At 42.7% G+C, this 17816-nt stretch overlaps 3 protein-coding genes across 4 annotated transcripts; 1 reads left to right on the top strand and 2 right to left on the bottom strand.

Moving 5' to 3' along the window:
• Positions 1–715: 715 nt before the first annotated feature.
• Positions 716–4620, bottom strand: hdhd3 (haloacid dehalogenase-like hydrolase domain containing 3). 2 transcript variants are annotated; one of them, XM_058065256.1, is made up of 3 exons: positions 4523–4620; positions 2885–3219; positions 716–2802 (listed from the first exon to the last, which is right to left on the bottom strand). In XM_058065256.1, exons 2-3 carry the CDS (start codon positions 3212–3214, stop codon positions 2401–2403), a joined length of 732 nt encoding a protein of 243 aa, XP_057921239.1. In that variant the 5' UTR covers positions 3215–3219; positions 4523–4620; the 3' UTR covers positions 716–2400. The 2 variants fall into 2 exon arrangements, with proteins under 2 accessions (XP_057921239.1, XP_057921240.1); XM_058065257.1 differs by lacking the exon at positions 4523–4620 and adding an exon at positions 4350–4512 and having other exon boundaries at positions 2390–2802.
• On the top strand, positions 4374–8746 carry trub2 (TruB pseudouridine (psi) synthase family member 2). The gene is made up of 8 exons (XM_058065253.1): positions 4374–5072; positions 5131–5259; positions 5897–5971; positions 6045–6106; positions 6188–6269; positions 6413–6485; positions 6563–6699; positions 6779–8746. Exons 1-8 carry the CDS (start codon positions 4955–4957, stop codon positions 7075–7077), a joined length of 975 nt encoding a protein of 324 aa, XP_057921236.1. The 5' UTR covers positions 4374–4954; the 3' UTR covers positions 7078–8746.
• On the bottom strand, positions 4796–17816 carry rab44 (RAB44, member RAS oncogene family). The gene is made up of 10 exons (XM_058065249.1): positions 17068–17816; positions 11881–16967; positions 10811–10866; positions 10613–10689; positions 10375–10482; positions 10213–10294; positions 8529–8643; positions 8209–8310; positions 8063–8139; positions 4796–7993 (listed from the first exon to the last, which is right to left on the bottom strand). The coding sequence occupies exons 2-10, from the start codon at positions 16951–16953 to the stop codon at positions 7909–7911; spliced, it is 5775 nt and encodes a 1924-aa protein (XP_057921232.1). The 5' UTR covers positions 16954–16967; positions 17068–17816; the 3' UTR covers positions 4796–7908.

The raw sequence follows: 17816 nt of genomic DNA, 5'->3' as shown, positions 1-17816 counted from the left end.
TCATTTTCTACCTCTTATCCTCCTGGAGCCTATCCCAGCTGTCTTCGGGCGAGAGGCGGGGTACACCCTGGACTGGTGGCCAGCCAATCACAGGGCACATATAGACAAACAACCATTCACACTCACATTCATACCTATGGACAATTTGGAGTCGCTAATTAACCTAGCATGTTTTTGGAATGTGAGAGGAAACCGGAGTACCCGGAAAAAACCCACACATGCACGGGGAGAACATGCAAACTCCACACAGAGATGGCCGAGGGTGGAATTGAACTTGGGTCTTCTAGCTGTGAGGCCTCCGCGCTAACCACTCACTACCGTGCAGCCCACGTTCATTGTTATTCATTCATTCATTCATTCATTTTCTACCGCTTTTTCCTCACAAGGGTCGCGGGGGTGCTGGAGCCTATCCCAGCTGTCTTTGGGCGAGAGGCGGGGTACACCCTGGACTGTTTGCCAGCCAATCACAGGGCACATATAGACAAACAACCATTCACACTCACATTCATACCTATGGACAATTTGGAGTCGCTAATTAAGCTAGCATGTTTTTGGAATGTGGGAGGAAACCCGGAAAAAACCCATGCATGCACAGGGAGAACATGCAAACTCCACACAGAGATGGCCGAGGGTGGAATTGAACTTGGGTCTTCTAGCTGTGAGGCCTCCGCGCTAACCACTCAACTAGCGTGCAGCCCATGTTCATTATTTTCTATGAAAAAATAATACAACCCATAAGTGCACGAAATCTGAGGCAGATGGGACGTACGACATTCCTGCAAAACATACAAAAGACATGTGAAGCTGTACAAAGTGCGTAAACTAGTCTTGCAACCTGGAAAAAAAAACGTAAGCAATTTCTTGCGTTGTTTGCAGTTAGACCGGCCATACACAGGAGCCCGTACGACTGGTTGTGACCGAGGCTCTAATGACATTGATGGGTCAATTGGTTAACAAACATGCATGTGTTCAATCGCAAATCTTCTCCCCTAGCAAACAGCCTCTACACATCCCTTCTTGCAGCACGCACAGGCTTTTATTCTCCGCTTTTACAATCCCATTATGCGCACAATTGGATTTCTGCACAGCCTTTTAGAGCCGTCTGGCTGAGCTTCTAAACCAGCTTTGAATTAAGCAGCTCTTCCCCAGAGATCGACAATATCTTTCAACGTACAAATGTCAAGAGGTGAAACTACAGGTGAAAAATAAGAGTTTGGAACATCACATTTAAAGGCAGAGAGTTGAAACTTGACACTTTCCATTCCTTTGAATCTGATTGTGGGCTCACATTGACGATCCCCCGTTTCCCACAAGACGCTCTGCTTTGAATCACACAGCCATTGTGGTCGGGATTTGATCCTCATAGTCCAACACTCACTATCTGCACGAGACCAGATGGCTTAAAAAAAAAAAAAAGTATTGACAAAGCTAGTACTGTGCCTCGCTCTCACTGCTGACAACCGCAACAAACCAGTCGACACGAGTACAACTGACAGCTACAGTACATTTTATTTTAGGAAAATACATTTTATGAAAGTATTATGCCATCGACCTGGAAATATGTAGTAAGTAATTTGATATTTTTGTGTCCAATCAAATCCTCTTTCTTTAAAACACAAAATAATGGCAATGAAAAGAGTTATTTGATTAGGTGTCAGTTTAGGAGGCAAGACAATACACTAGATTAGATCTACGAGAACAAGATGGGATTTTATACGTCTACTAATTTCATTTCTACTACGTTACACTCTTCTTCACTCTGTGTATGCTAGCGGCCCCGCCTCCACCCGCCGAGACAAATCAGCCATATGATTGATGAAAGGGCTCACTCTGTTCATGCCGTTGTTCTATGGAACAAACGCACCAAGGTGCTGAAACCAATGCACAAAAAAAAGACATGCATGCATTTTGCAATATATTGAAGCTGGCAATTATTGAATTCATTTTTGTTTATTGTGTGATTAATTAATGAATGTATTATCATTCCATGCTAGTACCCACAAAACATTTTTTTCTGAAGAATCCATTCTTGTGTGGAACTATTTATTGTCCCTCAGACGATAAATAGATTGGATGTTGCATCGAGCTCTCAGACGAGAGTTGTCCTATCTAGTCTGACTGGTGTGTGTCCCACCTAGTTTTTGAGCATGGAGTGATGGCGCCTGCTCAGATTTCTTCAAAGACAACCAAGACCATCCAGTTGCGATCAATTCAATGCCCTAAGATTTTGTAAGGAGAAATCTTGTAATGTTTTGTTCTTGTGACGCGTGTAGTTAATTGGTTGTAGTGACAAAAAGTTTGTTTACAGCAGTTTTTCCTTATGATTTTTTTTGGTTATTTATTGATTTATTTTGCCCCAATAACTAGATAATAAGCATGATAATTATACTCATGCTTACGTTAGCATTCGTCCATGTGCTGTTTAAGTCGTGCAGGCAGCTCATCCAGTGATGAGAGCCGATGCTCTTTAGGGATATCACGTTGGTCAAATTCGTTTTTTCGGTCTAAAAGGAAGCCATGGATTCCAACCGAACGTGACGTGAGGTAATCCTTCACGTAATGGTCCCCGACGTGAGCTACGCTGGCAGCCGGCACGCCACATTTCAGCAACGCCTGATCAAAGATGGCCGCATTGGGCTTCTCCACGCCTGCTCCCTCTGATGTCACCAGAAAGCTGAAGTGAGAAAGCAGCCCACAACCGCGTAAAATGGCTTCAAGGCGGTTGTCAAAGTTTGAAACCACTCCCAGATGCAGTCCTAGCGAGGAACAGCTCTCCAGAGCCGTCTTTGCGTCTGGAAATACCTCAAATAAAACAACATGAATAATATTCTGGGCTCTGGAAGTTGCAGACACATGGAAGAAAACCACATCACGTTGCACCTACCTCCCAGTTCTCTGCATTGCTGAAGTTCTGGTAGAGATTGAGGGCCATTGTATCCAGCAGGGCCGGGTCACACACCTTGCACTGAGAGAAGGTGGCCTTCACCACCGCTTTCCACCAAGACCGTCCATCCAGTCCCTGAGCGATGCCGTAGTTTGGGAATGTGCTGGAATGATGTCGATACGCCTGCCGGAAAGCAGCGTCTACCTCCACGGGACTGAGGCTTAGGCCCATTCGTTTGGCCTCATCGCAATACTGCTGTCCCACTGAGGAACGCACCTTCAGCAGTGTGTCTTTCACGTCCCATAGCACCCACCGCACAGGAGCACGCATTACACCTGCAGAGGTATGACACAAGGCAACTTCATATATGGACATTTGTCTTTAAATGGCATCTATTGTCATTGAGAATCTTGCAGTATGAGAGCAGAAAGTGAAAGAATAGTCTCAACCAACCCAAACACTTGGGTGAAGCTATTTGGGATAATAATTACATTTGCTGCCGTGACGTTTAAGAGTGTCTGATATGAAAATGTAGGATAAGGGAATGTATTGTTTCGGGGGAACTTTCTAGACAATGAGTAACAGACAGAGAATGGTGGTATGAAGACTGAATCATGCAACTGGTCAAAGTGGGCAACTATTCTAGGGCCCTGCACTGTGAACATGTTTGTTATCCTGCGGCAATTGAATTAAACTTGAGTGTGGGAACATGCAGAACTTTATACAAAAAAAAAAGACAAAGTTCCTCAAGCGGTTTGGTAAACAATTTTGACACATCTACATTCAATAATAATGCATTCAGCCTTAAAAGTAATATTTCAACCCAGTTTAAGTGTTTCTTAAAAATACTTTCATTGTAATCTCAAAAATTCTGTCAAAAATCTGACGCGCATCACAAGCAGTAGCCGCTGCCCCCTGCTGGTCAAACTGTGGCATCAACATTTACATGAGAAAACAAAACCTTTTATGAAGACCAGCAATGATGCAACAATGGTCCAGACAAAAATGCACAAACGTCACCAAAAATATATATTTTTTTATTTTAAACACTAAGATAATTATTGAGCACACATTAACAGGGTTAATAGTTCGACCAGAATAAATGGCAGCCGGATTTAGCTTTTTCCGCCCACTGACAGATTCGTCACTCCCCCTGTATGTAACGTAGTAGCCGACAACGTGTAATCCTAGGGAACAATACAGTGGCATTTGTGTTAACGGTCACAACTGAATATTTTATGTAATGTAACCGATAGACTCTTTAAGTTTTAATTTTTGGTTTTTTTTTCTGATTGAGCGGTCAGGCGAATCTGCGGATCCAGTAACGAAGCTTGTCAATACCGTCGTCATGGCTACAAATAGTAGTTTTGGACCAAGACACAGCAGCTATGGCAACGTAAAGATTTTTCCATCGTAAACAACTGACAGTGCGTATTAAAACAGTGTTTAACAATGTTACACGTACCAACAGACCCATAACAACCCAGGTTGTGGTAGTTTTAATGGCTACCGATCGGTCTTCCTGGTTAGCTACCAGCGGCTATGTCAAGTCCATGTAAAGGTCATGAATCCCCAACTGCGTAGAGTATAATACTCTATTCCCTTTAAATACCTTAAGTAGACTTACACCCTACTCACCTATGCTGAAGCTGTGAACCTAATTTAAAAAAATATGTATTTGTCGTATCTTTTAGCGGAACAAAGTGACGTCAACAGCCAAGACAAGATACCGCGAGACACAATTGTAAGGGTGCATCAGATCTCGCGAGATTGTATTGAATTGTGAAAAACACTCATTCGACCTGACTTTTGTTGTGACAAATGCCACGTTTAATGACAGAATATTTATATAATGAACAACATATATTTGTATTTGCATGAATACAAATAACCAACACCAAGCATCACCCGGTCCTGTAGGAGGCGCTGTGGTCAGTAAGCAGTCGTCCAGCGCAAGGCATTGCGCATGCGCGCAAACACTAACGTGCGAGGGACTACAGTCATGGCATTTAGATCATCCGTGTTTATCACTTTTAAAGATATTGATAATTTCCTAATGTAAATGTCACTATGGCAACCCCTGCTGCTCACATGTTCCGAAGATTGGAGGGTTTGTTTTGTGTTTACAAACCCTCTGGTATCCCATGGAAACTCGTGAGGGACACAATCGAGACCAAGCTCCTTAAAGGTTAGACTTCCTGTGAAAATGGTTGAAACAAACTTCAACTGTTTGTCTCACATTGCAGGTTTAGATGCGTCGCCTTCGCTGCCTCTTCCTCAGAAGATCCGCTTTTTGCCACAACCAGACAGCAACAACCTGACACCCAAGGGACTAACAGTAGTCTCTGTACCCGTCCTGTCGGAACACCCTCTGGGTATGTACATGCTGTATTTTATGGGTCTTGTCACGTTCTTTCTTATCCCAGTTGGAGCACATATAGACAAACAACCATTCACACTCTCATTCATACCTATGGATAATATGGAGTCACCAATTAATCTAAAATGTAAGTTTTGGAAATGTGGGGGGAAACCCACACAGAGATGCCCAAGCGAAGATTCAAACTCAGGTCACCTGACTGTGTGGCCAAGATGCTAACCACTCTTTCCACTGCGCGGCTCACACATATTCCGCCTAGAATATTCTTGGGTCTTCAAGGGTCGCGGGGGTGCTGGAGCCTATCCCAGCTGTCTTGGGGCGAGAGGCGGGGTACACCCTGGACTGGTGGCCAGCCAATCACAGGGCACATATAGACAAACAACCATTCACACTCACATTCATACTTATGGACAATTTGGATTCGCCAATTAACCTAGCATGTTTTTGGAATGTGGGAGGAAACCGGAGTACTCGGAGAAAACCCACGCATGCACGGGGAGAACATGCAAACTCCACACAGAGATGGCCGAGGGTGGAATTGAACCCTGGTCTCCTAGCTGATGATCACATTATGGATTATAAATTTATTTGCATTGTGTACAAGCCTCTAAAATAAAAATTTGTTATTTCAGTAACCGGCCCTGAATTCAAGCAAATTCGAGTTGGTGTAGGCCATCGTTTGGATACATTATCTTCTGGCGTTCTGGGTATGACCGGAATTTATTTATTTTTTTTAATTCATGCAGTGATTTTAACACAAGTTGTGTAATTTTCCTTTAGTTCTCGGTGTCGGGAATGCTAACAAAGTGCTGAATGAGCTCCACAACTACCCAGTGACCAGGGTGAATATCCTGTGATGACATCTCATCGGTACACTATTTGGACACAATGTACATGGATTTAATTGGCCTTGCTGTTTTCAGGATTACACACTGGAGGGTGAGTTTGGGACTGCTACAGATGACTTCTCGCACACAGGACGTGTTGTGGAAAGATCCACCTATGGTATGAATGATGTGAAAAATGTATTAGTTATGTATTGCATAAGAAAGTGCATAACCCGATCCTCACTGGATCTTGTTGAATTTGAATAATGAAAGCACTTAAAAATATATGTTTACTACATAACTTGACTGTTTGCTCAACAGATCATATAACGCAAGATAAGCTGGACAGAGTTTTGGCAATGCTGCAGGGAGCAAATCAGAAGGCCTTGTTAACGTAGGAAAAATTTCCCTCCATAAGGTATCAAAATCGGTCCAGTTTGTCCTTAATAGATGTTTTCCCCCCATCTCCAGATACGCCAACGTAGACATGCGTTCACAGGAAGCCTACGAAATGGCCGTGCAAGGCTTGCTTGGTCCAGACGGGAAGTCGCCGCCTATTTTAACGGGCATAAGATGCATTCGTTTCCAGCCTCCCAAATTCACTCTGGGTAAATAATCCTCAGCGACCATACACGGACAAACCATTTTACTGGTTCTAAGCGCTGATCCTGTTTGATGTGTTCTCAGAGGTGCAGTGCCTCAATGAAACGCAGAAATACCTCCGCAAAGTGGTGCACGAGATCGGACTGGAGTTACGCAGCACAGCTGTCTGCAAGGGAGTTCGCCGCACGAGAGACGGCGTCTTCACTCTGCAGGATGCTCTAACCCGCGACCAGTGGACTCCTGGTGACGTAATGGGCGCCGTGCGACAGTACCATGCTGTTAAGAAGAACAAATTATCCAATAGCACATCAAGGATACACAAGTACAAAACTCAGGATCAAAAAGACGATGACGCCGGAGAAGAAATGCATTCAAGTGGATGAAGCGCTATGAAAACACGGTTATGTTGACTGGAAAGGAGACGTGACAGTCCTGAGATCTGAATTTGATCACTATTTTGCTATGTTACTGGACGCTGTCTCAACGCTTGCCTGCCAATGGAGGGCTGATGATGTCATCACATAGTTGTCATGCTCTTCATAGCATTGAGGGACTTGTTGTCCTAAGTGTGAACACCATTCTGGAATTACGCCCATGAAAATACAAAAAAAGTGGAAAAACAACGTGCAGAGGTTTAATAAGCAGTTAGAGAGTTATTTTGCAACACAAGACAAGTGGAAAAGTACAATTTACACCACGGTGTCAATGTTGTCACCTACTTGTTGACCTTAGGGATGCTCCGACCGGGTGTTTATGCTCCGATACCGATCATGCATGAGTAAAATCGGACCATCACAGGGATTAAGTATACATTTTTCAATGTATTTATGATGAGTACTGTTGGCCAGGGGTGCCGTATAAGCGGGCAGGGGACCCAAAATGTACTGACTAATATTGACTAGTGGCCGACTGATCGGAGCATCCCCAGTTGACCTCCGTCTGTAATATACAGCGGATCCCTGCACATTTATGATTCAGAATTAATGCAGATTTTGTTGAAGTATGATTAAAAACCTGAAAATTATCTCTTCAATAAGTTGCTGCATACAATAAAACGAGCAGAAATAGCATCTGAAACACACTCAAGCCAACCCCCTCATATCAAGGTAATGCAGTGTATCTAATGATGTGGCCAGTAAAGCCTCAACATGTCTTTTTCCATGCCAAGTAAAACCATTCCTGAGTTGTACCATATTGCACCACTTTACGCGTGTTCAGCAACATCTCGTTGTTTTCTTGGGAGGCTCTTTGTGTAACACCAAGGTTTCCTCTCGTCCAGCATCTCTGTGACTCAACAACCTGACGACGACAGCAGACACGCTCTTGAATATGAGATACGTACTTAACGCACTTAAGAGGATTCATTACCTGGCAACTGCCTCCAAAGACTGAATCACGTTGTCGCCGGTGACGGCGCTACACTCAATGAACTCGGAGTTGAACGTCTATGAAGACCAAAGTGACCGTGACATTAAGGGTACATGTTCATTATCTGCCTGGAACAGATCCATTACCTTTGCAAAATTCTGCCCCTCTTCGGTTTTAACACGACGTCCTGCATGGTCGCTTTTATTTCCAAGAAGTAAAATTGGAATGTTTTTGTCCACAGCCCCCTCCTGCAGACAAATGGTGGGACACAAGAAGGAAATACACAGAGTACTTTTCAATACATTTTTCATACTTTTGTTTTTACCAGCCGACCTGCTGCAGAAAAAGTATCCCCATTAAGTACATTTCCCTGCTTTGGAGACCCCCCCAAAAGCTACACTACCAACAAAGCCTTTCTGACTATTGCGACAGGAGGAACTAAAATAAACGAGCAAACAACAGTAACCTGAATGCAGCTTGCCCAGTAGGAGACGGCGGTGAAGCTTTGCGAGGAAGTGATGTCGTACATCAGGAGAAATGCATGAGCTCTGTGAAATATCTGCTTGGTGACACTGTGAAATCTTTAAAAAGGACAAATTAAACAATGTGAAAAGTTAAAACTGCTATATCATTGTACACACACACACAAAATGAGGAAGACTGCATTTGTCCTGAGAAATAGTCTTAAGTCAATGATTGATTGTGGCAAGAAAGACAAATTCCAAAAGCTCACATAACTTCCTGGAAAATTAGAATCATGCAGTTAATGTGATTGCACAACAACAAAAACGACAAAAACAAATAAAGCAATCTCATTCGGAAAAATCAGCTGGTGCATCAGTTTTAATGATTGTGTATTTGCCAGGACACCTCTGCTGATTTTAGGGATGTACTGTAGAAAAGATTGTTAAAGGATATAGGATCTACATCAGCCGTCTCAAGTATTAGACATGTTTTAGATATAGACGTGTGGGGCCCCAAGCAAACCCATAGGGGCCCTGCACTCACCAACATTTTATTCTCACATCAACACAAGGTCGTCACTGTGGGCAGCGGCTACTGTAGTACATAGCCATTTTTATATACCTTCCCCAAATCCCTCCATTCATATATTTTCTATGCCGCTGATCCTCAGTAGGGTTGCAGGGGTATGCTGGAGCCTATCCCAGCTGGACTGGTCACTAGCCAATCGCAAGGCACATATAAACAAACATAACAGACCTAACGTGCATGTGGGAGGAAACCGGAGAAAACCCACGCACCCATGGGGAGAACATGCAAACTCCACACAGAGATGCATCCTAAAAATTATTTTAAATATTAATAAAAATCAATAAAAGTCCTTGAATTATTATTACGGAGGTCCAGTGGTTAGCGCGCAGACCTCACAGCTAGGAGACCAGGGTTCAATTCCACCCTCGGCCATCTCTGTGTGGAGTTTGCATGTTCTCCCCGTGTATGCGTGGGTTTTCTCCGGGTACTCCGGTTTCCTACCATATTTCAAAAACATGCTAGGTTAATTAGCGGCTCCAAATTGTCCATAGGTATAAATGTGAATGTGAATGGTTGTTTGTCTATATGTGCCCTGTGATTGGCTGGCCACCAGTCCAGAGTGTACCCCGAAGCGACCCTCGTGAGGAAAAAGCGATAGAAAATGAATGAATGAATTATTATTACCTAACAAGTGAACCATCTCCACACTTTTGTTGTCATTGATAAGAACAATAATCAACATTTAATGTAGTTTTAATACTACTTTAATGCTCACATTTTGTAATGAAAAGCATCAGCAGCTGGCACTGACAGCAATGCTACTGTCAAGACCCCTTGGAAATCTCAGGGCCCGAGGCAATTGCCTGTGTTTACTAATGGCCCCTGCAACCGGCCCATGAAATTCAAATATTAATTCAACTACTTTTAGGGGAAAATGACTAATCACTTATTTATGGATGTCATATGATGTGCAGCAAAGTCATCTGAGGCAAAAAGCACAATTTTACAGAGCGTGTGACTTGGCACAGAATAAAGCCACAATTGACCTACTTGTGAAAGTTGTCCTCCATAAACATTATTTCTATCTCGCCTACAGTCAAGCATGGTGCACGAGTGCTGTAGAGCAAATATTTCACTCCATAACTCCAAAATCTCACCTCTCTTGCCCTGCTGTATCCCACAATTGCAGCACCACGGGTTTCCCCTCCACGACCACGGTCCACAAGCACGTATCCAGACCTTGCAAATACACGGGTGAGGCATCTTTCTGCATCTTTTAATGTATATATATATATTTTTTAATGATAAAAGTCTCTTACCCACAGAGGCAGGCATGTCCGGAAGAAACTTCCCGTTCTGAGCTCGTCTCATGAAGGAGGTCTTGCCAACGGAGCTGTCTCCAACCATGACGACGTTGTAGGGTTTGACTGCAGAGGGCAAAGATGCAATAAGAAAAATATTGTTAAAATAATGTCATATATACATATATGATATAGTCCCTTAATTGCTTTTTCCCTTCTTATTAAAATGATAGAGCAGTATCAACTGAGTGTTTACCTGAAGAAATATTCTTCTGGCTGTCATGACCCAGGAGGACTCCATCGTGGTGGGTCATTTCCTGAGACGTCAGGCTTCTGTTTAAAATCACAAGTAAAATTAAAAACTGTGCAAATGTATTAGCATTACATAAATCATTAAGATCTTCAGAATGCAAAAAGAAGAAATGGTGGTGAGACAAAAACAATTTATTATTACCTGGCAGACATTGAGGAGATGATGATGGATGATGGTTTGGTGTCCGTCTCACGATTCTAAAGACATGCATGATAAGATTTTATTATTATTTGCAGCATTTATTTGACAAATAGCATCTGACTTCATCGTAGGGAAGAAATACACCCAAGTCATGAAATATTTTGTACGCTTCCATCCATCCATTTTCTATACCGCTTATCCTCACGAGGGTCGTGTGTATGCTGGAACCTATCACAGCTGGGGCGAGGTAAACCCTGGACTGGTCGGCAGCCAATCACAGGGCACATATAGAAATAATCATTCACACTCACATTCATTAATTATATAAATATACCTTTTTCTGCACTCTGCTTTAATCCAAGAAAATGATCTCAACACTCGGTTCAAAGAACTTTTTCACCGTATAATATTTAGAACAGGGGTGGGCAAACTACGGCCCGGGGGCCACATGCGGCCCGCTAAGCATTTGAATCCGGCCCGCCAGTTGCTACCAAAGTATTTAAACCTTTAACATACAAGCTGGCAACATGACTTTCAAGTAATCTGTTCTTTAATAGTGAGTGTTTTATCATAAAAAAAACTGTAAAATTTCGTTATTTGATGTGGTCTGATGTTTAAAGTGCTCCTGAAAAAAAGGGACAGAATGTATGACACTTTTAAATAAATATTTTTATATAAATATTTATAACATATTTATATATTTGTATTTTTATAAAATAAATATAATTATATAATATTTTTTATTTTTTATACAATATTTTTATTATAAATAATTCCAGGTGGACTGTTATAATTATAAACGTAAAACTGTTTGAATGTATCAAATATTGAGTCTTGGCCCCTGGACAATTTTCTAACCAAGGAAGAAGAACCAATTTCACTGTGGTGGGGATCTGGATAACTGGCTAAAATCCATCAAATGGCAACACGTCTGAATCCTGCATGAACCGGGATTTCACTAAGCTAACCGACCAACATAAATATACTTAGTTGTTTTCTTTCAAACTTGCTACCAACTGAGCCTTGGTGGAGGTCAGACAGGAATGTATACTATGTACTTTGCCTCTTACCTCTGATTCTTTACGGTTTTGAACGATGTCATCATCGTCTGCCGTGGTTGCTGTTTTCGCTGGAGGCTGATCTTTCATCATCAAGTCGTCTCCTTGACTTTGGTGTCCTCCTCGTGTCTTCCGATGGGACCCCAGTTTCCTTCTTCGCCCTCCAAGTGTCACTTCTGACAGCACATCAAGTTTGGGTGATGTTTCTTTGAGATCATCACGTGGAGATAAATTATGCTCTGAGGTTGTGTTTTGAAGATCACCAGAGTGGCTGAGGACAACATTCTTATTGATTGCTTCAGAGTCTTTGTATCCTGAATGAGGCTTCAACTTTATGTCTTCACCCGGACTGGCAGGTTCAGTGAGAACATCATGGACATGGGCATTATTCACATCCAGATTTTGCTCCAAGTCCACCTTTGATATGGTGCCCAGATTTCTGCGTGTGGAGCCCATTTTTCTTTTTTTATGTGTCAAGCTCAAATTAGGACTTCTTGTCTCTGTGTTTTTATCAGGCGCTTCCCCGCTCTCAGTCTTTAGTTCTTGTGGATTTATTTGATCTTCTGCAGGTGATTCTGTTGAATCTTTGCCTAGAGTTCCACTTGGTGTGGTTCTAGTATTCAGATGCAGCTCAGTGTCCACAGATGTTATCATGTAAACATCAGAACCCAAAACATGATTGGGTTCAAATGCATCAATACACTTCTCATTTCCACTTAAATCATCTGCCTGGGAAGTAAAGGGATTAGAACCTTCTGCACGACAGCTGAACGACTGTTCTGGAAGGACAGGCATGACATCTGCGGCTGATATCATGTGGCTTTCTCCTGTACTGCTGTGAAGCTCCTGGTATTCTTCAGCCTTGTTCATTTCGCACGATGAAGCTGCCCTTTGATCTTCTAACGCTTCCTTCTGTGGAACACCCTCCAACACTCCCACGTTTTCCAAACCTCCCATATCAATTTCTCCGCACAAGCTATCCATCTGTGGTTCTTGTTTCCTGTTGATTTGACGCATACGAGTGGAACCCAGCTTCCTCTTCTTGGTACTGGTTTTAACTTGGAAGTTCAATTGGTTTTCATGTATCTCCTGCTGGTTCTGACATGCGTCAGAGACGCTTGTGTCACATGCATCCACTGCTGGTTCCATAGGATAGTTTAACTTCAAAGCAAAGGCTTCAGGAGCCGGTGTTGGATTTGGTTTTTCCTCAGATTCCCTTTGCAGTTGTTCAATTTCTTCCTGGTCAGCGTTAAGAACATGCATTACTTTAGTTGCCAGTGACTCTTTCTGTAAAGACACATCTTCTAGGTTTTGGTCCGAAAAGGGTTCTTCTGCCTCTTGTACATATGAAGTGCTATCGGTACGTTGATCCAAGTCTTCGGCTTCAGATCGAAGATCATCTTTGTCTTCATCGTCTTCAACTGCTACTTTCATTTCCACTTGCTGAGTGGGTTTAAAGTGCGGATCACTTTGTTGTAGTGATGCTTGCTGCCCTGCTGTCTCGGTTGCAACTGTTAGATTGCCTTCCGTCTTAACTTCCGTACACTCCACAGAAGCATCTGAAGAGCTGAAACAGTGTTCCACTTTGGGTGACATTTCCTCTTTGCGTGATGCAGTTGTGGCTTTGGCTACACTGTCCTCAGTGTGTGCATCTGCAGTACAGATGGTATTTGATCTCACAGTGTTAGCTAGCGTCAATGTCGCAGTTTCTGCAGGATCATTATTGTCATCTTCAGCCTCTTTTTTTAATTCAATGTATGTGTCAGCAGCAGAGACCTTATGTACACGGCTTCCTTTGTTCCGGCGACTAGAACCCAGTTTTCTCCTGCTTCTAGCTGGACTGAAGGACTCTGTTGGCACATCTGCACTCGCATTGTTGTCCTCATTTTGGGAGTGGAAGACAGAACTTTTGTCTGGTTGGACACTTTGTGAAGATACTTCACTCTCCTCAATTTTCTCAGGACTTTGTTCCACATCAGACACCATTTGAGCTTCCATGTGGTGTTCCTGCGGTGGTGTATCTTCTGTATTTATGTTGATTAATACATCTTTTTCATCTCTCTGGTCCAAATCTTCCATCTTGTCCTCCTTCATAGTGTCCTCTTCCTGTTTCACAAGTGGATTTAAACTTGAATCATGACATTTCGTTTTTTCTGTTTCTCTGATTTCCTCTACTTGGCGTTCAATATCTTCTTCATGCTCATGCATCCACATTTCAGAGTCTTCCTTTTGGTTGATTTCTAATGATCCAAACTCTTTAATTAGAACCTCGCCATGTTGGACCTCAGCTGTCGATGTTTCTGCTTTTGGTGGTCCATGGTCTTCAGTGTTTGCATCATCATTAAGGCTGGTCATCTCTGGTGTGGGAGAAGACACCAGTGCATCCAAAGGAGGTTGACTCAAAAAATAGCCGTCCTCTACGTTTCTACTCTGCGTCAATGGAGATGCATTTTCCTCTACTGCTTTTGGTTTGGGTTCAACGTTGGGTTCAAAGTCCAGCTCCACTGGAGTTTCTGTGGAATTGGATCGGTCACTCAAAAGCTGGGCTGAGTTGGGATGTCTATTTGTTTTCCAGACTAAATCACTCATGTCTTCACCTTCGATAGTTCCTAAAGTATCAATTTCAATCGTCAAAGTTTCCTTTGACACCAATTCAGTTGTTTTTCTCGAAAGGTCTGGATGATTTGTGTCATCTTTAGTCTCTTCAGCAGAAACAGTGTCTTTTAGTTCACTGAATGGGTCAAAGTCCTTTACACGGCTTCCTTTGTTCCGTCGACTAGAACCCAGTTTTCTCCTGATTCCAGCTGGACTGAAGGACTCTGTTGGCACATCTGCACTTGCATTGTTGTCCTCATTTTGGGAGTGGAAGACAGAACTTTGGTCTGGTTGCACACTTTGTGAAGATACTTCACTCTCCTCGACTCTCTCAGGACTTTGTTCCACATCAGACACCATTTGAGCTTCCATGTGGTGTTCCTGCGGTGGTGTATCTTCTGTATTTATGTTGATTAATACTTCTTTTTCATCTCTCTGGTCCAAATCCTCCATCTTGTCCTCCTTCATAGTGTCCTCATCCTGTTTGACAGGTGGATTTAAACTTGAATCATGACATTTCGTTTTTTCTGTTTCTCTGATTTCCTCTACTTGGTGTTCAATATCTTCTTCATGCTCATGCATCCACATTTCAGAGTCTTCCTTTTGGTTGATTTCTAATGATCCAAACTCTTTAATTAGAACCTCGCCATGTTGGACCTCAGTTGTCGATGTTTCTGCTTTTGGTGGTCCATGGTCTTCAGTGTTTGCATCATCATTAAGGCTGGTCATCTCTGGTGTGGGAGAAGACACCAGTGCATCCAAAGGCGGTTGACTCAAAAAATAGCCGTCCTCTACGTTTCTATTCTGCGTCTTTGGAGTTGCATTTTCCTCAACTGCTTTTGGTTTGGGTTCAACGTTGGGTTCAAAGTCCAGCTCCACTGGAGTTTCTGTGGAATTGGATCGGTCACTCAAAAGCTGGGCTGAGTTGGGATGTCTATTTGTTTTCCAGACTAAATCCCTCATGTCTTCACCTTCGATAGTTCCTAAAGTATCAATTTCAATCGGCAAAGTTTCCTCTGACACCAATTCAGTTGTTTTTCTCGAAAGGTCTGGATGATTTGTGTCATCTCTAGTCTCTTCGGCAGAAACAGTGTCTTTTAGTTCACTGAATGGGTCAAAGTCCTTTACTGGGCTTCTTTTGTTCCGTCGACTAGAACCCAGTTTTCTCCTGCTTCGAGCTGGACTGAAGGACTCTGTTGGCACATCTGCACTCATATTGTTGTGTTCACCTTGCGAGTCGACAACAAAACTTTTCTGTGGTTGCTCGCTTTGTGAGGACAATTCCCTCTTCTCAATTCCACTAACGACTCTTTCAGGACTTTGTTCCTCATCACAGACCATGTGAGCGTCATGATCATTTTCCTGGGGCTGTCTATGTTCAGTATTGTCCACATGGATTAATAGCTCCATGTTGGTACTACAAATGTGATCATTTTCATCTTCCTGGTCTAAAACCTCCATGTCCTCTTTGGAAGGCTGCACTTCCTGTTTGTTTTTAGGGATTTGCACAGTCAACTCAGATTGATTCATTATTTGATCTTCCATCTTTTTCAAAGTATCTTCTTTATGGTCATGTATCAAGATCTGAGAGACTTCCACATGGTCTGATTCCAATGATTTAACATAGTCAATCACTATGTCTGGATGCTGCGCAACTCTGACTCGTGAAATGTCAAAATGCTCATGTTGTTCCGCATTTACAGGCAGTTCCTCCACTGTCAAGGGGTAGTCTGCTTGCTCATTATGGTTTCGGATTTCATCATAGTACCTTTTGTCAGGGGCTATCTCTGTTCCTGTCGAAAAGGTCATTCCTTCCGTTGAATGTTCGATGAGAGTTAGCAGGTCTGTTTCTTCATTGGTATTCTCCTTTTCTGAGTCAGTTACTGGACTAATATGGACCGGCATGGCTGTGACCTTTGCGTGGTGGATTAGTTGCTTCTCAACTGTAGAATGTGCACTGCACCAAACCACTTCTGCAGTTGTGCCCGTCTCTTCCAGTGGTTTATAGGGCTCAGCATTCACTAGAGAGCCACTCTCTTGTACATGATGGTCCACATGCAAAGTTTCAGTTATTGGCTGAGGCCTTTCCACATCATCAACTGTGGAGGCTGCATACAAATGTGCTGCATACTCATCTGTCTTATTAAATCCTATTTGAATGGCTTCTTCAGTTTGTATCATTGGTGTTGTTTGGTGTTGTTCTCTACTCACATTTTGCTCAACTTCCTCTGTAGGTTTGTGGTGTGTTGCACGAGAGGATTGCTCAACTTCATATTTTCTTTGACTTTGTTGATTGGAGTCTAGCTTTCTTCTGTTGCCTTTCTGTTCTGATGAAAGTAGATAATGCGTTTCCAAAGGGGTCAGATCTGTCTTTTCTTCTGGTTGTGCTGCAGGTGACGGGTCTGATACGGTCAAATCCTCAGGTGTTTCGTTGTGTTTTATCACCCGCCGACGAGAGCTAAGTCTCTTTTTTCCGCTGGGGCCAGGCATGATGATCTCTTCTCCTGAGTGTTGTATCCAAGAACATTGGACATTTTAAGACAGACAACAAATGGTGAATATAAAGTTTTTCTTGCCTATATCGTGATAAAATTGTACACTTACCCTGACCGATGTCTGTGTCATCGAACAGCTACTGCATGATGTGTAACATCACAGTCCTGGCTGAGTGGAAGTTCAAAATCATCATGTGGGCGTGTTTTTAGAGCAACAATGACTGGAGGCTTCCTGTGTTTTACATGCTTAGCCGTCCATGGAAGCCAAGGTCTTTCATGAGCCTGATAGTAGAGGAAGCCACAAAGCCTCTGCATCCTTCTTAAATCTGTTTGGAGCATGTGTGTGACGTTTGCATGCTCTTCCCATATTTATATTACATCCATAGGTGTGAATGGTTCTATATTTGCCCTGTGACTAGCAGGCAACCAGTCCAGAAAATGGATTCTATGGTTTCAATACTGGCATGAACAATTTTTATATAGAGAAGCACAATAATTAATATGTGACTTGTGTGCTGTAATGTAGGATATCTTCCCCTTTACAGGCTTTACTACCTAAAAAGCTGTCACAGTGTACCGTTGCCACTCACACAGGACAGTTGATGTGCTGCCATTTCATCTTTGACTGATCGACACCACATTCATTAGCAACTATGTATTAACTCTCTATGGTGAAGTCAAGGCATGTGTATACACATTTAAAAATTTATTACCCGTTTTAAGAAGTCTGAAATTTCTTTCCGTATGCAAATTTGGGGTTCTCGCACACATACATTTTTATTCAGAATCCCACATAGGTTTTACAAGACCTTTGGTACTGCCCTAACTGCATCATGGGTGATCACAAGGCTCGGACGC

The sequence above is a fragment of the Doryrhamphus excisus genome, chromosome 1 (genome assembly GCF_030265055.1).
Source record: "Doryrhamphus excisus isolate RoL2022-K1 chromosome 1, RoL_Dexc_1.0, whole genome shotgun sequence".
Classification (NCBI taxonomy): domain Eukaryota; kingdom Metazoa; phylum Chordata; class Actinopteri; order Syngnathiformes; family Syngnathidae; genus Doryrhamphus; species Doryrhamphus excisus.
The sequence above is the reverse complement of the archived record's forward strand: the minus strand, read 5'-3'. Positions and strand labels throughout refer to the sequence as shown.